The sequence below is a fragment of the Simochromis diagramma genome, unplaced genomic scaffold (genome assembly GCF_900408965.1).
Source record: "Simochromis diagramma unplaced genomic scaffold, fSimDia1.1 OVJJ01000361.1, whole genome shotgun sequence".
Taxonomy (NCBI): Eukaryota; Metazoa; Chordata; class Actinopteri; order Cichliformes; family Cichlidae; genus Simochromis; species Simochromis diagramma.
The window spans coordinates 16,947,967-16,970,206 of NW_024386860.1; the positions used below are offsets into that span (position 1 = coordinate 16,947,967).

General features: G+C 38.7%; 2 protein-coding genes across 2 annotated transcripts; both read left to right on the plus strand.

The window, feature by feature from the left end:
• Window positions 1-1,132: 1,132 nt before the first annotated feature.
• On the plus strand, window positions 1,133-5,160 carry lamtor2 (late endosomal/lysosomal adaptor, MAPK and MTOR activator 2). The gene is made up of 4 exons (XM_040030849.1): window positions 1,133-1,351; window positions 2,527-2,689; window positions 2,835-2,924; window positions 4,615-5,160. Exons 1-4 carry the CDS (start codon window positions 1,284-1,286, stop codon window positions 4,669-4,671), a joined length of 378 nt encoding a protein of 125 aa, XP_039886783.1. The 5' UTR covers window positions 1,133-1,283; the 3' UTR covers window positions 4,672-5,160.
• Window positions 5,161-6,798: 1,638 nt separating this feature from the next.
• Window positions 6,799-19,247, plus strand: rab25b (RAB25, member RAS oncogene family b). The gene is made up of 6 exons (XM_040030848.1): window positions 6,799-6,990; window positions 7,082-7,184; window positions 14,065-14,260; window positions 16,343-16,536; window positions 17,272-17,352; window positions 18,608-19,247. The coding sequence occupies exons 2-6, from the start codon at window positions 7,148-7,150 to the stop codon at window positions 18,721-18,723; spliced, it is 624 nt and encodes a 207-aa protein (XP_039886782.1). The 5' UTR covers window positions 6,799-6,990; window positions 7,082-7,147; the 3' UTR covers window positions 18,724-19,247.
• Window positions 19,248-22,240: the final 2,993 nt, after the last annotated feature.

The window sequence follows — 22,240 nt, forward strand, 5'->3', positions numbered from 1 at the left end:
TTTCAGTTTAGTCTTCCTTTCTTTGTTCTGTTGATAGGAAAATGAACCCAAGAACAACTGATTAGGTAAAATGTGTAGTAGCAGAACATGGGCAGGCTTCCTTTGTTCTTCAGATCAGGTGTAGAAGGTCACTACTATGACAGGAACACCCAAGAATACCTCACCGGTTCCTGTCCTCTAAGAAGAGAAATAGTGTGTTACTAATGACATTCAGATTGATCCCGGTGTTTGTAATTTTCCATGAAGATGCAGAAATCCAAACTTTTAGCAGACACTGATTCTGAGAGCACTGTTGATGTTGACCGACCCAAGACTCGTGTATTGGTGGATGCAAGCCAAGTCATACAGATTCAAGGAGCAGGTACCAGCTGGACCTCTAATGTGTATTATTATTTAAATCAGGAAAAGAAAAATGTTATGTATATACCAAGATTTTTGTAATCTTATCAGTGTTAGACATGGAATTGTTAGAATCAAGGCTCTACATGTCAAAGTGAGTAATAAATAGGCAAATTAAGGGGCTCTTTAATATTGTAATATTGGTAAACATGGGATAGCAAACATGGTAAAAAACAAAATGCATATTTTACAAGTGTGTAACAGGAAAACAGAAAAAACGGTTAAAACGCCATAAACACATACACATTTATGAGGGTCAAAGACAGCATAAAGGATATTACTGGACAGGACTATTGATGGTCTTCTAATTTTGTTTTCTTTGAAAATTGAATTGAGGTATTCAGTCTAGTGTCAGGGGGACGGTTCATGGGGCGAATGACAGGATACCCTTGGGCAGATTGCAAAGCTCATCAAATAACAACAACCCCACAATTTTCCATGTGTTTTTTCACAAATTTGCATCTGATCTAAAATCTGATTTTATGATATTTATATTTATCAGAATATTTGATATTTTGTTTAAAAGGTGTTTTAAAAAATTGTATTAAAAAAGTGAAAAAATAATTTTCTTAGTGATTTTGCTCCCTCACGACGTCCATCCACTCACTCCCTTTCTCCCAGGTCTTTTTTTAACCTTCGCTGACCCTGACGCATGCGTTGTGGTCTGTGTGTGGTATTTATAAAAGAATTTAGGGGTGAAATAAGGTTTTGAAATACCTACATTTCCCATGATGCATTGCGATCGGACCCGGAAATGAAAACCGAATCAGCTGACTTGGTTGTGTGTTTCTGAGCAGTTTGGGCACTTTAAAGCTCTTCGTCGCGTCCCGTAAATTCAATAAGTGTTATTATATTCGATCTCTTATATCAGAGGGTGAACAGCCATGTTACGGCCGAAGGCGCTGACGCAGGTTCTCAGCCAGGCGAACACAAACGGAGTCCAGAGCACTCTGTGAGTACGGCGAGCTAGCCGCAAGCTAGCCACATGCTAACTGCTGCTGGAGTTTCAGCGGTGCATTTTTTGACGATTACATATAAATTTAAAGGCAATACACATGATAAGTCTTCTGAATATTCGATAAAACTGAATATAACCCCTGCGGGACGAATAAAACGTTATTATATGAAACAGTGTGCATCCTGCATAAAGGAGCTTCTAACGTTTCGCGACCAGCACAGTGTTTGAAAGTGCTCAACGCAAACTTCAGGGTACTTTATTATATAGTCAGTGTATCTGATCATCATCTCCGTCTCAGTATAATGTCCCAAATAATTGATAAGGGTTCATGTCAGGCATTTTTCCCCACAGGGGTTTAATTTCCTTAAGCATAAAATAAACGGTTGTTTGTCAAATTTCCAAAAATAAGTAGATAAACAATGTTGTCCTAATTTTATATCAAAATAATATACAGTTACAAACTAAAATAACTGTTTATGTAATGATATTTTCCACTAAGAGGAAAAAGGGCATCAGATATGTACTAAAACGATTTTTTTTGTGTGTGTGTAAGATAACACAGACGGTGACTATATGTTGATCAGTTGTGTTTACCTGAGTAGGTGTCACCAAAATTCCTCTTTGAAAAGGAAAAAGAAAATCACACCTTTAGAATCAAGTAGTCATCACTATTTCTGTCATTAGTTGGTATATGACATCATTTATATACGCTTTTAATGGGGATAATAATTATTAAAACAAACCTCTTGCCACTGCAGGGGTTCTTTATCCTTCAAGCTCCCAGACCTCTACCCTGGGAGGCCTGGGAGCTTTTAGGGTCCTGCACAGTATCTTTGCTGCCCTGAGGACTGTGCTCCTCTGGACAGAGATCTCCGTTGTTGTTCCTGGGATCTGCTGGAGCTACTCGCCTAATTGCACCGAGTGCTCCGTTACCACTGGGACCACTGTGCATATGGTGTTTTTGTTCTGACTTTCAAAGTAGTCCTAAACTACTTAAACAGACTTGCCTAGTAAAATGGTGTAGTAAGAAATCCTATACAAATAAAATACATTTTCGTGTAGTATACACCTTAGTTAGAGTATATATTATGTTTAGTTGGTAACTTTGTGCTCTGAAAGTTATTATATTAATTTAATATTAATCTGCTGGTTATGTGGTTTCTCATCAGCTTACTGAATAATGAAGGCTCACTGCTGGCGTACTCTGGGTACGGGGACACCGACGCTCGAGTGACGGCTGCTATCGCCAGCAACATCTGGGCAGCTTATGACAAGAACGGCCATCAAGCCTTTAACGAAGACAAACTCAAATTCATTCTCATGGATTGTATGGTGAGACATGCTGTTCCATCATCTTTTATTACTTTTTTTTCAGGTATATGTGAAAGATTTGTGTGATGTGAGAAAAAGTGGAGCGATCATTAAGTAATAAACTGAGATACTGTGGTCTTCTTCCCTTTAACATTGTCGTTCTCAGGAGGGAAGAGTGGCCATTACTCGTGTCGCCAACCTGCTGCTGTGCATGTACGCCAAAGAAACGGTGGGCTTCGGGATGCTTAAAGCCAAGGTTAGAGTTTAAACTCCGCCTTTTCATGAGATAATGTTTCATATCCTGAATGTGGATCATCAACAACTGTTACTGTTTCTATTAATGATTTAGGGCCAGGTTTGAAAATACCGGAAATTTACTCATATAAAGTAAAAGTTCTCTTTGTTGTCAATTTGTGAGTTGTTTTTTTTAAGTTAAAAAAAATCAGAAATTTAATTAATTTACAATATTTATCAAATCCATAAGTAGTTAATTATATTATTAAGCACCTGAGACAATAACTGATTTCCCAGCATGTTGTTTTACTATTTTAATGTGGACTTTACACACAGACTAAGTGTTCTAGTCAAATCTAAATGGACAGAAAAAATAGAAACCTTAACATCTGTAGCATATTGAATTTGGCAGCCGGCCGGTGTCTTTGACGCATTGAATCAACAGTTTAATATACTGATTCTGTAACTGGCAATTATTGCCTGTCATGCTTTTCTAAAGCCTGTGAGATGTCACCAAATACTTTTATTTTTTCCGACTGGCAGGTTTAAATTCAGTTTACTGTAAAGTTTAAAAGAAATCTTCTTAAATCAGCGTAAATATTGTAATAGTAATAAGCAGCTTCTTTCAGTAGCTGCTTATTACTCTTCTGCTATTGTCAGTACCTGTGACTGAACATGAATGATCGCAGTACTTTTATGTCTCTTTAAATCATATAGAAGCTCTCGCATGCAAAGACAAAATAATGAATAAAAACTCTTATTTTGAGCCTCCAGACCAGCTGAGAATGGATTTAATATGGAAACAGCTGAGGGTAAAGTGTGGCTCATTATTTGTTTGCACATAAATACATGAAACAACGAGGATTTTTATTTATTTAGTTATTTTTAGCTTTTTGTGTTTTTAATTTTACCTCCGCTTTACTTCAGAGTTCTTTTACGGAGGCAGAGGATTTCTGCTAATGAAGGAAGTTCAGCAGTTTGAAGTAATTTGGCAAAACATGCTTTTAGTTTAACAAAAGTCTGACTCAGAGGTAACAGTGAGCTAGTGCCTCTTATAATGAGTTCAGTATGACTGAGCTTTGTTTTTGTTTTTTTAAGACTGTGTCCATCTTTTTGAATGTGCTTCCAATTTTTCTTAGTCAGAACTTTAGCCACTTTTCCCAGTCAGCTAATCCGCTGACACAGCCTCCGGAGGCTAACTAATCTCGTGTTGTATTCAGGACGTCCGGGTAACAGATAACAGATGTCTGAACAAGGCAAGGCTTTCTGTTCCATTTGTTTTCCATTGTGGATAGATTCAAACAAGCTGATTTATAAAAAATAAATAAATTAATAAATACTACATCACTAAATTTTCTTCTTCCAAGAAAGCAAAATTTTCTTGCAAGTTCATGACATGTCACAAGAGACATTTAAAATTTAGTCTCAATCACATTCTTAATGATAATGATTAACATTTATAAGCATCGTGAAACATGTCACCCGCTCATCATTTAACATTTATGTTGATCAAAATTAAAATTTGATGTATTGAGTCAAATATCATATGTCACGACGAAATACAGGTTGTCCTGTTCACATTAAAGAGTTTCACATCAGAAGGTTGTTATGCAAGTAGAATTTATATTGGTTATTTATAATAATACTTTGTTATTCTGAAAAGATGTGTATTTATTCCAAACATAACTGTGCTGTGTGTGTTGTGATTGTAGGCAGAAGCTCTGGTCCAGTATCTGGAGGAACCTTTAACTCAAGTGGCAGCGTCGTAGTCGAGATGTGACTCACGCTCTTCTGGATGCTTATGTCATGTGATCCATGTGATCCATTCATGGACTACTGTGCCACTCTGCTTGTTCACTAAATGCATAATGCATATATGTCAATGAACGGGCAAGCTTTTGTGTGTGTGCGTGTGTGTATATATGTATCTATGTGTGTTTGTACTAAAAAATTACCAGCTTGTATGGTGCGTAACTCTTTCCGCTCGCTTGTGAATACGTTCCCTTCAAAATTTGGCTAAATTTGTCTGCTGAAATGATTCCATTATCAAACGTTCCCACAGTCGAGTTGTTCATTTGCAGCTTTCGCTCAGGCATGCTGATCAAGGCCACACAGAAATTTGAGCATTTTGAAACTTGTCAGGAGCTCAAATCTCATGAAAAGAGAAATATGTGTGGAAACTTTGAACTTTCTTGAGCTGCAGTTAAGAATGATTGTATTATTTCAGAGGTGTTAAATAAAAGAAATGTACATTCAAATTTGCACAATCTTTGTTCTCTACGCTGATGTGACCGAGAGGAATGATGGAGGAGTAGATGTATATTAAAACTAACAGTGTGATGTACAGAGGGCTTTAGAAAATGAAAATGTGGTCACGACCTGGAAACAACATGCCAAAAGAAAAAAAACTATTTTAAAATTTTGGCCCAGAATCCCTGGAATTAGTTTTAATGTCTAATTCTTAGAGGCAGCGTTGACGAGCCGGGGGCTCGTCAACGCTGCCTTGCTTCATTTCCTGGCACCACAGAAGAAAACATGATGGAAACGTGGGGCAGGAAGGGTAACGTAGCAAACTTGCATCTACAATAAGAACCCAGAAAGCATAAGTTTCACTACTTTATTGTTCCAGCGGTCAGTCGCTGGGTAAATGGCTGCTTTTGTTCTTTATGCACAGATACTGAAACATGACAAATCACACTGAAATGTTGCTGAAAGAATGACATTTGTTCAACTTATATTTTCATTTTTAAGGCGTTCCAGTTCGTCTGAATCATCAGATATTTTAAAAAGAACCAAATGCAGAAGAACAGAACATTTTAATAAAGCTTGCTGATGCACAAAGAAGTGCTTGCTGTCAGAACACAGAGTCCAAAACACCACGCAAACAGAAATAAACAAAAGCAGTGAGATAATTACAGAAGTACAAAAGTAAGACATTAAACCTTTAAGTAAAGTGACTCAGGAAAACACTAAAGTACCATAAAGTGCCAATAATCTCAGCAGCACTGACACGTTACTCAGGCTGCTGTCAGTATCTCTCTATCGTTTTATGCAGTTCAGGGTCACGGTGCTGTGAGGCCACAGGCGGCGTATTTTCATGGAAGCGCATAGAAACAGCTGTTCATTCAGCAACTTTAACTTCTTATTGAACCCTTTAATTTGAATGTGTTTAATACTCTTAGTTTTATTTTGTTTGGCTCCATCTGTTTTCTTTAAATATACATTTTAAACAGGTTTTTACACATCGGGATTTCATTTGTTTCTTTTACTGCGTGTGACTATTTTCTAGCGACCTACAATTATTTTAATATTTTAATTGTATACACTGGTATCATATCTGTGCTCTCAGCAGTCACATCGTCCTCCCATTTACTGTTATCACTCTCCACAGACGACTGATTTATTTGCTGCTCGAAGGAGACAAAACTCTTTAATGAGAGTAGGCTGAGTATCATCATTTCTTTAAGTACGGTATTTTGTTTTTCTATTAAGTACCATTTAAGGAAAATACTGAGTGATGTTGGGCTATTACATTTCTTTTAGTAATGAGTTGATGATGTTGTGTTCAATACTAATTACTTCTCATTATCTACAAGCAGCTGTGCGTTGATTTGTCCTCTCAGAAACACATTTGTGATGAAAACTGAAAGCTAAAACTGAGCCCAACCTTTTACACTGATCTTAGAAACTCGATTTTAACTTAAAGAAAGTCTGTTTGTTGTCTGCACTTTGGTCTGTTATTGTCCAGGAGCTTGACCGGACAGGATGTACAGTGACAGGTGTGGTGGTGCAGGGTAAGGTTTTTTGAAGGAGCATGTGAGCTCTGTTTCAGGGCAGTTTCGCTTCCTGGAGCCGTCTCCTCCACCAGGAGGCGTTTGAGAGTCCGCCTCTGCTGTACCTGCCACTGGCCCCACCTGTCCAACCTGCCCTGCAGTGACTCCATTATTTGGACACACCTCCACTGCTGCTCTGCCTTTTCCTGACTCAGGCCCCGCCTGCTGCAGGAGAACGACCTGGATACGCTCCACATGTCCTGTTTAAACAAGTCAGCCTTCTCTTAACTCACACGGGAGGGGAAGGATGTGAAGGTCAGGAAAGCTGTTGACTGCCACTCGTGTTAAAACCTTTTTTGCTGCCAGTTTCTTCCCTGAAGTCAAGCTGATTTTGGTCTCTGCTCAGTGTCATCTTACATCCTGTGATCAGACTGCTGTAAACTGGGAGGAGGCAACACTGAATGGACAAAACATGGGGTCAGATGAGGCTTACAACTTTGTCTTTAAGGGTGAGTACATATCCTTCTGCACGCTTTAGTCAATCACCAAGCATATTCCCAAAGTGTCAGAAAGGTATCACACAGTAATGTCCAGTTGGACTCTAATTATACTTCCTTGTTTATGATTAACTTGGCAGTTTCCAGGAACAAGAGCAGAGGAGTATGCATGATTGTGTGTCAACAGAATGCCACAGATCAGTAATAAACGGTCCACAGTGATGCACGACGGTGTGCACGTACAGTAGGTCTCTGGATGCAGCTCAGTCAGCTGTTTGAAATATTTGCTCCAGGTGAAATACAACAAAGCCGAGCAGTACTGTAGTGATATCATCATTTCAGCATATTGTTTCTGTGGGCGGACATGCATAATAGGGGCCATTGTTTAAATCAGGATGTGAACTTTCATTCCTGCTTGTCAAACTACAGTGTCAACAAGAGCCAGTCTGCAGATGTCACGTTAGTAAATCTTCACTGTACACAAATTGTGTTCTGTTATTAAAAAAATCACCTGCTTTAGCTTTGATAGCACATTTTAATAATTTTATTTAGAATTCAGTCTGCACAACAGAGGAAGTATTTGCTCTATCGTGCTTTTCCACATGGTAGCATTTAAGGACCAGCACGTTTCAACCGAGTGGACACAACCAGGGGCTATAATAATAATATTAATAATAATGAAGACAACTAACAGCCAGACCAAAGCGCTAATGTAGAAGCTTGGAAAAGCAGAATGGAAAACCAGTGGGTGACCTCACCATGCCTGTAGCCATCTTTTATATACAGTCTATGGATTCAAATTTACATTGAAAATTTACATTCAGGAAGTTGGGGCTGTTGCTATGGGCAGTGAACTTTTTTTTTTTGCTTAAGTCATTTCCATACACACTGACTTCATTTATTCCAACTTTGGTACCGTCTACTTTCACAGACTCCCAATTAATGGAAAAACGAATATCCTGCTGGTTAAGGTGCTGAATTTCTCTTAATGAGCTCATCTTTATTCTTGGAATTAAAGTAGCTTTGCATGAGTCATGCTTGGGCCTTGGATCAGCCCCTCAGTTTTAGCTTTAATACATTTTTTTCTGAACGTCTCCCCTCTTGGAGGAGGGTGGAACAGCACAATGGGTCTCCTGCATCCACAGCCAGAAAGAGCAACCCACTCTCTGTGACATCATATCCAAAAAAAGAAAAAAAAAAACCCAGTCTGAAACGTACTGTCATGCTAGTGTGAGTTTCCACTTCCATGAATGTGAGAGTCCGAATCAGCTAGTGAACACGAAGCCCTGCAGACGCCCACGCTTTTTGTGGCCAGATGGACGCGACTGCAGAACACTACAGTGCAAAATATACTTCACCTTGTACTTCAGTATAATAGGCAGGACAAGTCATAATAGCAGGCTTTTTATTTATTTAGATGCTACAGCAACTATTCATTGTCCACACACCGACCCCCTACCTCAGGTCTACATTTGCCTCCAAAGGCACTGGATCACACACAGACTCACCCAGCAAATGGTATTATTGTGGATTATAGAGCACTGTGGTGTATGTCCTAACGCTCTGTGTCCATATTCCCAGATAAAATCAGAACAACCGAAAAAGAATCTTAAAAATCACGACACAGCTTTGCCACAAAAACTCTGTCGGTATGATAAAGACTTTAATCTTTAAACACTTCACAGGACAAAGGGGGCTTTATTGTAACCCAAGCATGCAGGCGTGTGTTGGCTACTCCTTCCACAGTGTTTTCACACCAAACATTTTAATTTATCAGCACGCAGCCACAAGTGAATTCATCACATTAATGACTCCTGTCTTCTGCTTAAGGAGAGCCTCAGCACTGTGAATGCTGGCTCACTGGACCAGTTTACTGAAACACTTAATGAAGCTGGGGTCATTGTTGGTGTAGTGAAATCCATACCTGTGCTTTTACTGCTTTGACAAGACAAATAATCTGTTGTGAAAAAGGCCTACAGGCAATGAGATGCAAATGTGACTCATAGTAACTCTTACAAAGGGGTAGCACGGTGGTTTGTGCTGCCGCCTGACTGCATCAGTGATCTGGGTGTGAACCTGCTGGTCTGTATTGAGATTTTTCCAGGTTCCTCAGATTTCTGCCAAAGTCCAAAGACATGTTAGTCAATTGGTTAATTGGCCTAAGGTGTTAGCAAACGTGGGTGTATCTTCAGATATTCACCAAGTATCATTATACCCTAAATAGTGCACTAAAAGTATCTAACTGTGCCTCATAATAAGTAGTGTGCAACCAGTGGTCACCATCCAGACACTGTAAACCATCATGCATCCTGCTGAAGGACAAATTACTGCATGCACGAGGAGCGAGAGCAGCACATCACCACCAAGTTTTTGTGTTTCTGAAAAGAGCTCTCACCAAAATGAGGTTTGAAAAATCATTTTTCCCTGGAAGTTTTGCTTCTAATGGACACTCGTTATTGCAGTATTGATCTTCACAGTGAAGGGATGTTTCTCTGGCTGATAAACGTTAACAAACTTCCCAGGAAACCAAATCTACCAAACCAAAACTAGAGGCCTTTTTCAGCGTGTGTGCAGGCCTCAATCCATCCAGCGATAGCTCAAAGAAACTAATCAGTGAAATCAGTTTGAGCAGATTTTTGGAAAAGGAGGTATTGTATTAGTGTTCAATTCAATTCAGTTTTATTTATATAGCACCAAATTTGGTGTTCCTGTCTCTTCATTTTGCCTAAAATGCTTTGCTGTATAAATTTAAATAAAATTGAATTGGGTAATTAGATATTAAAATTAATTAGCAGGCTTATGTACATACTAATATTGACTCTTTCAAATGAACATGTAGGATGCCATTATGAACATTTAATGTGGTTTTGGTATTGTTAAGTATAAATGTAAATCTGAAGGCAGGGTTGAGGTGACACACACACATTTGTCCCCCAATAAAATTAAGAATTATGATTACAAAGGTGCAAAAGTAAATAAAACAATATACAAGAAAAGAACACTACATGCACTATATACATGATATTTGGGTTACAGGAAACATTGTAGGGTGTGTACCATGGCATCGTAACAAAATATAATAAATAATGTGGTGGTGGAAGCGCTATTACTGAACCTTTTGTGGAAAATGTAGTTAGTAGAGTAAGTTATGCAATAGTTTTTTCTCTTTGTTCAGAAGTGTTTTTGCTAGTTTGCTGACTAATCTTAAGATAATGTTGCCTGTCCTCCTTAGATTTAAAGCCAGTTGAAATGTAAATGATTTATAAAAATCATCCAAAGCATTTGCAACTGCAGAGAGTTTTGAGCATGGACACAAATCCTGCAAAATCGTATTTGAGCTATAAAGTCCAGGTGTTTAGAAATGACAGCAGGTTTGGCTCTGCGTGCATATTGAAACAGGCTGCTGCTCAAACAAAATAAAACTGATATTGGACAGAAGCCTCAGCTCTCACAGGGACCAAAGAGTTAATCATACCCACATGTGTGCTAACTCGGGAGGGATAATATTAAATAGAAAAGCTGAGAATAATTACATGACAATGGTACAGAATGCCAGAGAGCTTCATGCCTGATTTTTATTTTTCTTAAAGAAACAAACAAACAAAAAGAAGCCTTTCCACCATAAACATGTAAAAGGTCCTAACTGGTGTATAAAACTTCAGCAAAATGCCCCGAATGAAGTGTTTTCTGGGGGATGACCAGCAGACCACAAGCTCCTCCCACTGCTGTAAGTGAACCCTACATTCACCCGTTAAGGTGTTTAGTTTCGACCTGCAGCAGAACTGTGTACATTACACCAACTACATTTCCAGGCCTGAAGGTCATGACAGCAAAGTAAAGCAAAGCAAGTGAAAATTTAAGCTTTTGGCCTCCTGAGGATCAAACCAGACCGGCCAGGTGCTCGAAGGCCGCTTGTCCTGTGTTGCTATGGAAACATGGGGTATTGTTTGCATTAGAAGTTACTCAGTAGACAAGGAGAAAAGGAGGGAGCAAAAGCAGCGCACTTATCTTGGTGAACAATAACCTAAAATATTCTTCAGCAGGACCTCAGACTTCAGGTCAAACATAGGCACAGCTTACTTATTTGTCTTTTTAGATTTTATGGGACTCAGCCGGTGTTGAGGTGCGGAAAATAGCACTTTTTATGTCCTGTGGCTCAGAGAGTTAAAAAAAAAAAGGAAAACAAATTATTTCCAAACCCTGACTGATGTTGAATCAAGGAAACAGCAGTGTGGAGAAAACAATCTCCCAGAATTTATTAGCTTTTCTGCAGCTTTCAATAAATCCAAAACAGCAGATGGAGTTTTGCTCAGTTGTTGTTTGGTTTTGTTGGAGTTCTTTTTCACATTTTTGAAAGCTGTTGGCCATGTTAGACAAGGTTCAAAGTTCATTCGCAAGACTTAGAAAAGAAGATAAGTTAAAAAAAAAAAAGTGTCACTCCACAGTTAAATTAGTAACCTCTGACATTGTAAATCACACCGGCTTTTTCAGCAGATGGAAGTGGAAAATTAACACGTTGCATGACTGGGCAACCCTGATGATGAAGAACAGTTACGAAGAACTAGATCTTATGGTGAGATTGTTTTCTCAGCATTTAGCGTGGTAATGGAGTATTGCTACAGCTCCAATGGCGTGTTCATGCAGTCAACAATTTACTGCTATCAAGGTGACGAACTGATCACATCTTTACTTTAAATATCTTCAACCCTGCTGAGAGTCTGTCTCTAAAAATAACAGTTTTCAGCATATGTGAGTTTAAACTGGCAAATGCTGAATTTAGTCTCCTGATAAAAATCTATAAGTACTTTAGATTTCCCAGTAACTGCACATATACACAAAAAACTTACTCTTTTATATTTATCTTTTGCTATTTGAGAATTCTTGATTTAAATGTTCCATGCAGTTGCAGGGAGAAATAAGCTCTTCACGTTTGTAATAGTTAGATTGATGAATGAGGGTGGTTAATTAATGTTTCCAAGGAGCCATATGAGAGCCTGGGACTGCTGTGGAGGGCTACACCACTAAACTGAACTCAATTCTGCCCAAATTTATTAAATTGAACTTGTATAAGCTTACTGGTATGGCCCTCCAGGGACAACAGTCCCAGTTTACTTCACATCCCTGTTTCCAAAGGCAGACTTACCACTCAGCAGCTGTCTGTGTAGAGCTCCATGGAACTTATTTGCGCAGTAATTTTAAAACATTATTAAAATGTAACTTTTACTTTAATATTCACTGGGACATCATAGACTCACTAGTCATTTATGTAATAAATAAATAATACTTTTGTAGAATCCTCTTATTCTTGGACATGTGTACACCCCGACATCACGCATTTCTTTGTTGTGGACGGCTGGTCACTATAGCGGTCGGTCCAGGCTCTGGTTGCCCAGGTAAACCATCTCTGTCATTGGTAGGGTTTTTAGCTCACCTCAAACTTAAAAGTTTCACTAAACCACTGAATAACTTCTTGCATTGATGTTTCTTTATAATGTGCATGGATAGAAATGGCTTGCCAGCTGACTCTATCCAAAAAATCTATTCACTACCACATCTAAAATTTCACTGATTTACCCCTTAAAACACCTTTAGAAACTCTTTACAAAATGACATTCGATGCACTGAGTAGGTTTAGTTTTATGGGACAACATTGCCAGGCTAGTTGTTTGCCTCTTCAGTATTTCTTTACACTAATCTAGATAAAGATAAATACAGATAAAGATACAGAAAAACTACATTTTTTAGAGCCACATCCGGGCAGGAAGTATAGACATCAGGCTTGTATTTCCTTGTTAATAATGAGCTGAAGCTGAGATTAGGAACAAGATGGGGTTAACAAATATCAAAAACAGTATGTCATAATTAATGGCTTTGAAGATGTCATAACACCTTGGCTCACTGAATCTACAGCAGTTACATGTAACTTCATCTTATCCAGTTATTCACTGGTCTCGTTTTTTCTGTTTTCTTTGTGTGGTCATACTTTTTTATCTTTGTCAATTAAGCCAAGCCTCTTTTTTCTCTCTGAGTCAGCTACTTAACAACTGAAACCCAAATATTAGTCACTGACATGTACACAGGGGGTGTCTGTGTTACTTCTCCTGTTTACTCAGTAGGTAGGTTGCTCTGGCAAAAAGGAAGTAGCAGTCGAACTCGTTCCACCTGATTTGGAATAACTTTGCAGATGGTTTTATTTCCAAACACAACGGCTTGTTCGTGGAAAAGAGAAAAAAGACCCCAAAGGCTTTCAGTTTTCCAGGAGGGAAACGTGTGTTTCACAGAATTTATAAATGAAGGAGAAAAAAACACAATCTGCAGCGCATTAAAAGAAAATACATTTTAAAAATATTAATCAGTCACACCAAGAACAATGAACAGCCCAGAAAAAGGTTAAGATCTGTGTGCTGCACAGCTTCACTCAGAAATAAAAACACTGCCTAAAGCCAAAATTGGATAAAAACTGTGAAAGAAAAAATAAACTGTCACACGTATTTACTGCTGTTAATAAATCAAATAAGCAGCTGATTGTACAGCCACCCTCTCGTCCAGTGTACACTGAGATATACTCAAACCCCACAAACTACAACTAAGCAGAGGCGTTTAACTCTGTTTGCCCTCTATCTGCATTCTTTCCTCTGCGTGCTTTAGCTCAAATAATTAACTCTTTCACCATGAAGTTATTTCCTGATTGTGCAATTAGCCCAATGTCAGACAGCAAATACTGTGGATTTATGGAACAACTACAGGAGACACACCTAGGCATAAGACAAAAATGGTTGTAAAGGATCAAGTGGATCTCGGGGGATTGGCTTTGTTAGTTTTGCAATGGCTGAATGCAGGCTTTCAACAAAAAAAGAAATGTCTAATTAAAATTTCTCTCTGTCCTCTGCAGTGGTTCTAATAGGAGAGTCTGGTGTAGGAAAGAGCAATTTGTTGTCCCGCTTCACCAAAAATGAATTTAACCATGACAGCCGCACAACCATCGGGGTGGAGTTCAGCACACGGACAGTGCAGCTCAACAACTTCACCATCAAAGCTCAGATCTGGGACACTGCTGGGCTGGAGCGATACCGGGCCATCACATCTGCGTGAGTATATACTACTAATATCCCACTAATAAATGAGAATAATTACAGAAGGTTATGGTAGCTCACTACCCAGTAATTATATTGTAATTATAAAATGCACATGCATAATAGGGGTTATTGTTCAAATCAGGATGTGAATTTCATTCCTGCTTATCAAAATACAACGTCAACAAGAACCAGTCTGCAGATGTCGTGTTAGTAAAACTTCACAGTGAACAAGTTATGTTCCGTTATTTGTTAATTGACAGAAAATGTCCTTTTTTAAACTGTTGAGTTGTAAAACAAATCACAAATTTCTATAGTAGATAGTGAAAAGCACTTTCTTTAATTGTTTCTCTAATATTTAATTACTTTGGCATAGCCTAAATGGCTACAGGGGAAGTCTTTATCAGTAGGAAAATCTGCACAACTTATGAACATCCAGTGTGCCGGATTGAAGTCTGTGTCAACTCCGACCCCCTGGCTTCATGTTTGCTTTACGTCATTTTGATCAGGTTCCTGTAGGAACTACTTTCTTTCTACTCAACTACGCATACCAACTGTGTCCTTGTGCAGGAGCAGGCGTGACAAAAGTCCTGTGCTTAACAGGACACAAAGGCAACTCCCTCAGATGATCTGTATTGACAGTTTCCCACTTGGCCAGCGTAGTTGGGCTGAAACAGCTAAATTCACTAATGAATAACGCTACAGTCCAGAGAAAAATCATTACATTCTTTTTCCAGGATGTCACATAATGCCTTCTTGTCAGCTGTCACCACAGTGTCACCATTATGCACAAGGTGTCTGTCAACGTCAGTGTTGTCATACAACAGTCCCATTTTATAGCCCTACAAAGTCCACATTAGGAGGCTAGCTGTAACCTACAGTCATGTCATCTTGCATGACCCTATTTTATCTAAGTCATTGTATCAGTCCATATGGGATAGAGGGAACTAGAGACTCCAGTTTTCATAGGTCAGGGCAGGTTGCCATTCTATCTGAAGGCTAACACATGCAGAAAACTCTGCTGGAATCAGTGTTTGTTAAAATCAACAATCAGTATGTGCAACTCTTGTCTTAAATAAAGTTTATTAATCTAAACTGGTGGGTATAAAATAATGGTTCACATTGCAATCTTCTTTTGTCACTAATATGTGTTCTTCATTAAGAATGCATCTTAAAAATGTGTGACTTTTATGCACACCTGCAAACCGACACGCACAATGCTTTTGCAGTCCACATGCCTGTTTTCCTGCTGCTTAGTTGTTGAGCAAACCTGTATGTCGACATCTTAAGGCGGTGCTGTTATCAGCCAAAACAGCCACGAGGACAGGTGCTGATCCTCGGTTACCTCCCGCATTACCTGAAAAACCACAAGCACATTCTTGTCTCCATTTTCTTTCCAACTGGCACATTTAAAATCCACTTGTTAGGACAGTGATGTTCCTTTGAACACTCAGTGCTTCTCTCTTCCAACTGATTCAGTATTTTTTTTTCTTCCCTAATTAAACTAGAAGGATTAAGAGTGTGGAAACGGGTTTTAAAACAATAGAACCATGTCCGTTTTATTTTTAAGACACGGGGAAATCTGAGGATATGCTACACCACTGGATTAGCTCTTTTCTGACAGCGTGGCTTTTTGAGTAATTACTTGCCAACTTATTCCAGTATGCAAATTCTCACTCCCATGGAATTTCCCATTTGTGCTGTAACAAGCAGCTAAAACCTATTAAAGTGGAATTAATTATGCTGCTGGAAGAGGAGAGCAGAATTGTGATTGTCGGGGAAGTATTGACTGGTTCGTAACTTCAGAGCAATCAGTAGTCATTAATTAATTTTTTTCAATGGACGGCGGCAGGAGCTGCCTATTATGCTTCCATACTGGCGACAGCTGAAGCTAATACCATAAGCACTTGAGTACATATGTCCATCTACTCCCTCCTTATGAACACGATGTCACTCTTGAGGATTCATGATGGACCACTGATGATTTTTAATCAGATTTTTTTTTAAATCACTTCATAATTATCGCTGTCATTTAGCTGCTTAGTTCAAGCGTAAAGATTTCTGTGTGCAACTGTAAAGGCTGCCTCATCCTAACAGGTATTACAGAGGTGCTGTTGGAGCCCTGCTGGTCTATGACATCACCAAACACCTCACCTACGAGAGTGTGGAGCGCTGGCTAAAGGAGCTTTATGAACATGCTGACCCCCACATTGTGGTAATGCTGGTAGGCAACAAGACTGACCTGGAGTCAGAGAGATCAGTGCCTAATGAGGAGGCCAAAGACTTTGCAGGTACAAAGTCAACAAGTGCTAAACCTAGAAATTAGTGCATGTGTTCTGTTTTATTTACCGGTTAATGGGAATTTTTTGTGTTGCCCCAACAAAACTGAAAACAACATTTCACTTGAGAGAAAAGGTACAGAAAGGATCTCTGTGATTTCACAGAACCTGTCAGCTGCACGTTTCCTGTTTTTAGCAACAACTAAAAGCAAAAATATGATTTTTGCAAGAAGAGGAGATTGAGATTTTAAAGAAGAACATGTTGATACAGCGTGAAATTCTACGTTTCCAACATATAATGATGTTCAAATGCAGCTTCAAACCCCAAGACGTATGTCAGAGAATTCTAAAGACTAAGAAATGTTACTCAAAAATGTTGCGCCTGCATTTCATTTCCAAAGCAAAACATCTTTGATGTTTTTGAAATGTTATCAACTTTTGTGAAAAATGATTATGTTTTCACTTTTGTGCTTGCTTTATTCACATCCAGGACTGCAGCAGAATTTAATTTCTGATAATTATGGAGACTATTACTGTGTCTATGAAATCAAGTCAAATTCCTGTTCAATCATTCTTTGTGGCTCTAATTTCCTATTATTTGATTAAAGCTAGAGTATGCAATGTTATTATAGAGCGCATTTCAAACACCCCAATGTTAAAACTAGAGACACAATTTGATAAAAGTGAAAAATAAAATAAGCACAGATGTGAATTTAATCATGAACGTTTGTATCATTATTAATACAGAGAAGAAAGGCCTTTTCTTCCTGGAAACCTCAGCCTTGGATTCTACAAATGTAGAAGCAGCATTTACCACTGTCTTAGCAGGTAATATATATATTTATTTATGTTTACACATGCTTCATGTGTTTTTATATTCCTGATATAAATGAATATCATTTCTCCTTGCCTTTCCTTTTCCTACATTTTGTGAATATTTACTATAAATTATGCATCTGTTACCCTTACTCTTACCAATTTTTCCACTCCTGTGGTCAGTTCCTCTTTCCAATATAGAATATGTTCCAGAAACAGCAGGAAATCCAGTGATATCTGTTTATATCATGCTTTTCACAGGCAAATGTTTTACAGAAGACAAACCTAAACAATAAAAATTAAATAAAGAAAAAGAAAAGCAGGAAGGTAAGGGATTAAATAATCTAAAAGAATACATTAAATATACAATAAAAAAGGATGAAAATGATCCCAATTAGAAGAAAAAAGACACAGTAAACAAAAGCCAGTGAAGAACAATGATAGCATTATACGACAAACGTGTAAATATAAGCAGAACTGACTAAACTTAACCCGTACTAAGAGGTTGTTGCTACTCAAATGCACTTCAGCTGTCAGCTATCAGCTGATCATCGGCGAGTGTGAGCACCTGTATAAAAGGCTCGCAGGCCTGGAGCATTCAGCTGCCATGGAGGAAAGACATTTTGGAGAAGCAACTCCTGAGAAGGGCTATAAACCCGTTTACAAACAATTTAAAGTCCATCATTGTGCAGTGAGAAAGATTATTCACAAGTGGAAATAATTCAAGGCAGTTACCAGATATCCCAGGAGGATAGGTCTCATCAAATTCACCCCAAGATCAGGTCATGCAATGCTAAGAGAAACCACAAAGGACCAAAAGCTACCTCTGAGACTCTACAGGCCTCAGTTAGCATGTTAAAGGTTAAAGTTCATGACAGTACAATTAGAACAAGAGTGAATAAGTGTGTCTTGTTTGGAATAGTAATCAAAAGAAAGCCTCTTCTCTTGCATCTGGACAAACCACACATTTTCTGGATCAATGTGCTTCGGACAGACGACCCAAATCAAACCCAATATATGAGCACAAACACCTCCAACCAACTGTCAAGCACAGTGGTGGAGCCACATTTTTGAAAGGTTTGAGCGCTGATTATTACATAGCATAGAAAATCATGGTGGACGTGCCAGTTATTAGTAAATTTCTAATCATAGCCTTCTATACTTTTGTGCGGCCCAGAACCATGGTATTACTGTTTTATTTTGTTAACAACTTTTCTACTTTTTCATTCTTTCTGCACCATCATATATATCAATTTCACGTCATCAGAGATTCACAAGAAGGTAAGCAGTAAGGAAGTGGTCCGAGGCCCCATGAGTGCAGTTACCCTGAACAGCCCTAAAGCAGAAGACACAGAGAAGAAGTCCTGCTGCAAGAACATCTGACCCCACCATCCTTCAGGACTCGGGCCTCACGGTGGGGGACTCCTCCTTTTGCCCCAAGCTGGAATTTGTTGGAGGCAACCTCAGGCACCAGTATAAATGGTTCTGGCTTGAATGCTGCAACTTTGAATTGACTGATTTAAGAGTGGTAGAGCCGGCATGGTGGTAAGATGCATTAAAACGACAGTTGAAAATGTGAACAGATGGAGCTGGAAACCACCAGCAGTCTTTTCAGTTACTTCTTCACTACTGAACAAAGGTCAAAGGTGAAACTAAACTGTGTTACCTGTCAGATTATTTATAATCCATTCGGGGAATTGAAAACACATCATAGTGTGTATGATGTCTAAAATATGAGGACACATGTTTCAATGTTTTTTCTTATAATCAGCAGCTTGATTGGTGGAAATGTTTGTATTCATTGTGAGTGTTGCTGTCACTGCTGAGCGTGTGCTCCAGCTGGTTATCTATGACGAGACTGATTACATATCTGTTAAGAAATAAATGGAGACAAATTACCCACTGTGTATTTTTGTGTCTGTCCCTTTGTGGGTTTTGTGCACCCATCTTCTGATGTCTGCTTCCAGCAAGATAACCTGCCATGACACACAGCTCAAACCATCTCAAACTGGTTACGTGAACACTAAAGGAATTCACTGTACCCAAATCCCTCCACAGAGGAATGGGAGATTCACATCACTGATGTGGAGCTGACAAATCTGCACCGTTTGATGTTATCATGTCAATATGGATCAAAATCTGAGAAATGTTTGCAGTACCTTGATGAATCTCTGCCACACCGAGGCAGTCCAAGCTAATACTCACAAGGTGCACCTAAAAATGTGTCCACTGAAGCTCTAAGCTCTGGAAACAATGAGTGAGCAGCTCTGAGGGCTTTACTGTATATTTAAATCAGCAAATGACAATAATTTACAGAAAGCACATTTACATTGCTTTCAGTATAATTTCAACTTCAGCTTGAGACTGAGACCATAAAAGCATCACAGAAATGTTTAAGGTTGAACTAATAACCCAAGTGAGCAGCAGGACTATTTTCTTATAAAGGTTTTCTAACCAGAGGAGTTGCCTCCTGCTGGCCATTAGACAGAATGCAGGTTTAAGGACCCTCCACATTGACTTCACTGTTTAAATGCTGAGCCACATCAATTTTTTGTAAATGTTTGTAACATCTGTGGTTTTCCTTCACGTCTTCAGACTATATTGTGACTATCCAATTCAGCTTTGCCAGGGCGATGGAGCTTATTCCAACCAGGCATGAGTCAGGGTACATCCTGGACAGGTCACAAGTCTATCACAGGAGTAGCACAGAGGCAGACACCATTAACACCTACGGTCACTTTACCATCATCAGTTTACAGAATAGGCATGTCTTTGGGCTGTGGGAGAAAGCTGGACTACCTGGAGAGAACCTACACGGCCATGGAGAGAACATCAGAACAGAAAGGCCAGAGGATTTAAACACTTACCTTTTATTTATCATTGTAAAAAAAAGAAGAAGAAGAAAAAACAAAATAAGATGAATGGAGCCACTGTGATGTCACCCACTAGTTGTGGACCTTGCATTTTAAGGTGCAAAGTATCCACAGAGACCCTGACTCCTTCTTGTACCGCTCTGTCAACAAGATTTTTAATGCTGTTTAAACAGGAGTAACTGATGAGACTGTGGGGGCTGACCTGCTTTTGAACACAGAGGAACTGCAGTCATTTTTTTGAATCTAAAGGTTGCCACTTGCAAAAGCATTAGCAACATTTATAATTTCCCAATAAAACAGTAGTTTTTAAATCACAGAAGCACACTCCAGTAAAGTGAGATCATTCCTTGTAGTGAGCTCAGCTCTCTTGGAAACTCTGTGAGCTAGAGTATTAAAACATTTGGCTGAAGTCTGTTTCCGACTCGGACTTGCTCATTGCTCCACATGAAATGCTTAGCCGCACCAAGGGTCATAACCTCTGAGGAAATCTGTAATGAGGTCTGAAAATTTCAGAAACTTCAACACATTTGAAGACACTAACACGTGGAAAAAGTTCTGGGGGAAAAACTCAAATGAATTTTAGATGCACAGCAGCACGTCCGTCTAGCAGAGCAGGTCAGGGCAACCTTTTCAACCGTGACATCGTCTTTCCTCTCACTGGGTGCAGATAATTAACTGGCCCAATCAATGATGGTCAGATGATGATGCATGGAGATTAAAAGGTGATTTCTTTCCAGATCAGCTGTTGTACGGGAAGGTAGGGGATTGCCTGATAAACAATGAGCTGAACCAGCAATGACTCTTTATCAACCACTGAGTATCAGCTGATCTGTGCTGTTAATGTGTGGATTCATGTCTCTGACCACATTGTTGAAACAGTATGAATAAAAAACAATGCAGTGAAATCTTATCTGAACATATTGTTGATTAGTACACTGCGGAATTTCATAAGCTTTCTCAATCTGAGTGTTTCATTCTTTAACTGGTGGTTAATGTGCTTAGGCTATGTGGTCTGTTTATTATTATCAAGTCTCTTTTGGCACTGAAGTTTATACAGAAGATAAATGTGGAGCAAATCTTTATATCTTACGCATGCACCTATGTTTCCACATTGTCTGCAAGAGGACTGAGCTTTGTTAGATTAGGGGTTTGACGGGCCATCATAAAATCAGGATATTTGAGCAGAAATAGATTTAAAATGTGACTTTCAGTCTTATGAGTAGCCCCATACCCTAATATATAAGGAATTACATGAAAAAAGAGAGTTAAAATTTTTTGTCTATTGAATAACCATTTTTCAAAGTAGCAAAATAACGTTTTTTTAAAGACCATAAAAACTTGAGAATAAGTAGAAAAGTCATGATGATTCTACTTAAATAGCCTAATTGTGTGAACATTTTAGCATCAAAAACTCCGTACATACAGTAAAAAATTCCATTATGCAGAATAATATATAGTACCTAATCACAAGTATATTAATGTATGCAGCATATCATGTTAATATTGCAGCTGGAGATTATTTTAGTTACTTTTCTGCAGTTTTATCAATAATGATACCATATAAGGTATCTGTAGATTTGTATTTAACAAATAAAGCTTTCAAATAACTTATACAGGGAACAAATCGCAATATTTGCAACCAAAAGGCCGTACCTGACTGGATCTCTGAAACATGAGGCTTGATTATCTTCCATATATAAAAAATACTGAATTAGTTTCTTCAATGCCTCTTTTACACTACGACCTACTCGGCTCTGCTCAGCTCGGCTCGGCTAAGTTTTCTGGGGGGGGGGTTTAAAAATATTTTTATTAAGAGTTAGTACCTGGTACCACGGACTTTTAGCACCTACTTGGCTTGGGTTCCAAGCAACCTGAGTCCGAAAATGTTACGTCTGCAGACTGCACGCCTCCGATAGGCCAGTCAGTGTCGTCGTTGAATGAGTCATGAGACCGACTCTTTCACACAAGTCCAAACCATCATTTTTGACCCTACAAACAAGGGAAATGGTTGCACAAAAACCAATAAA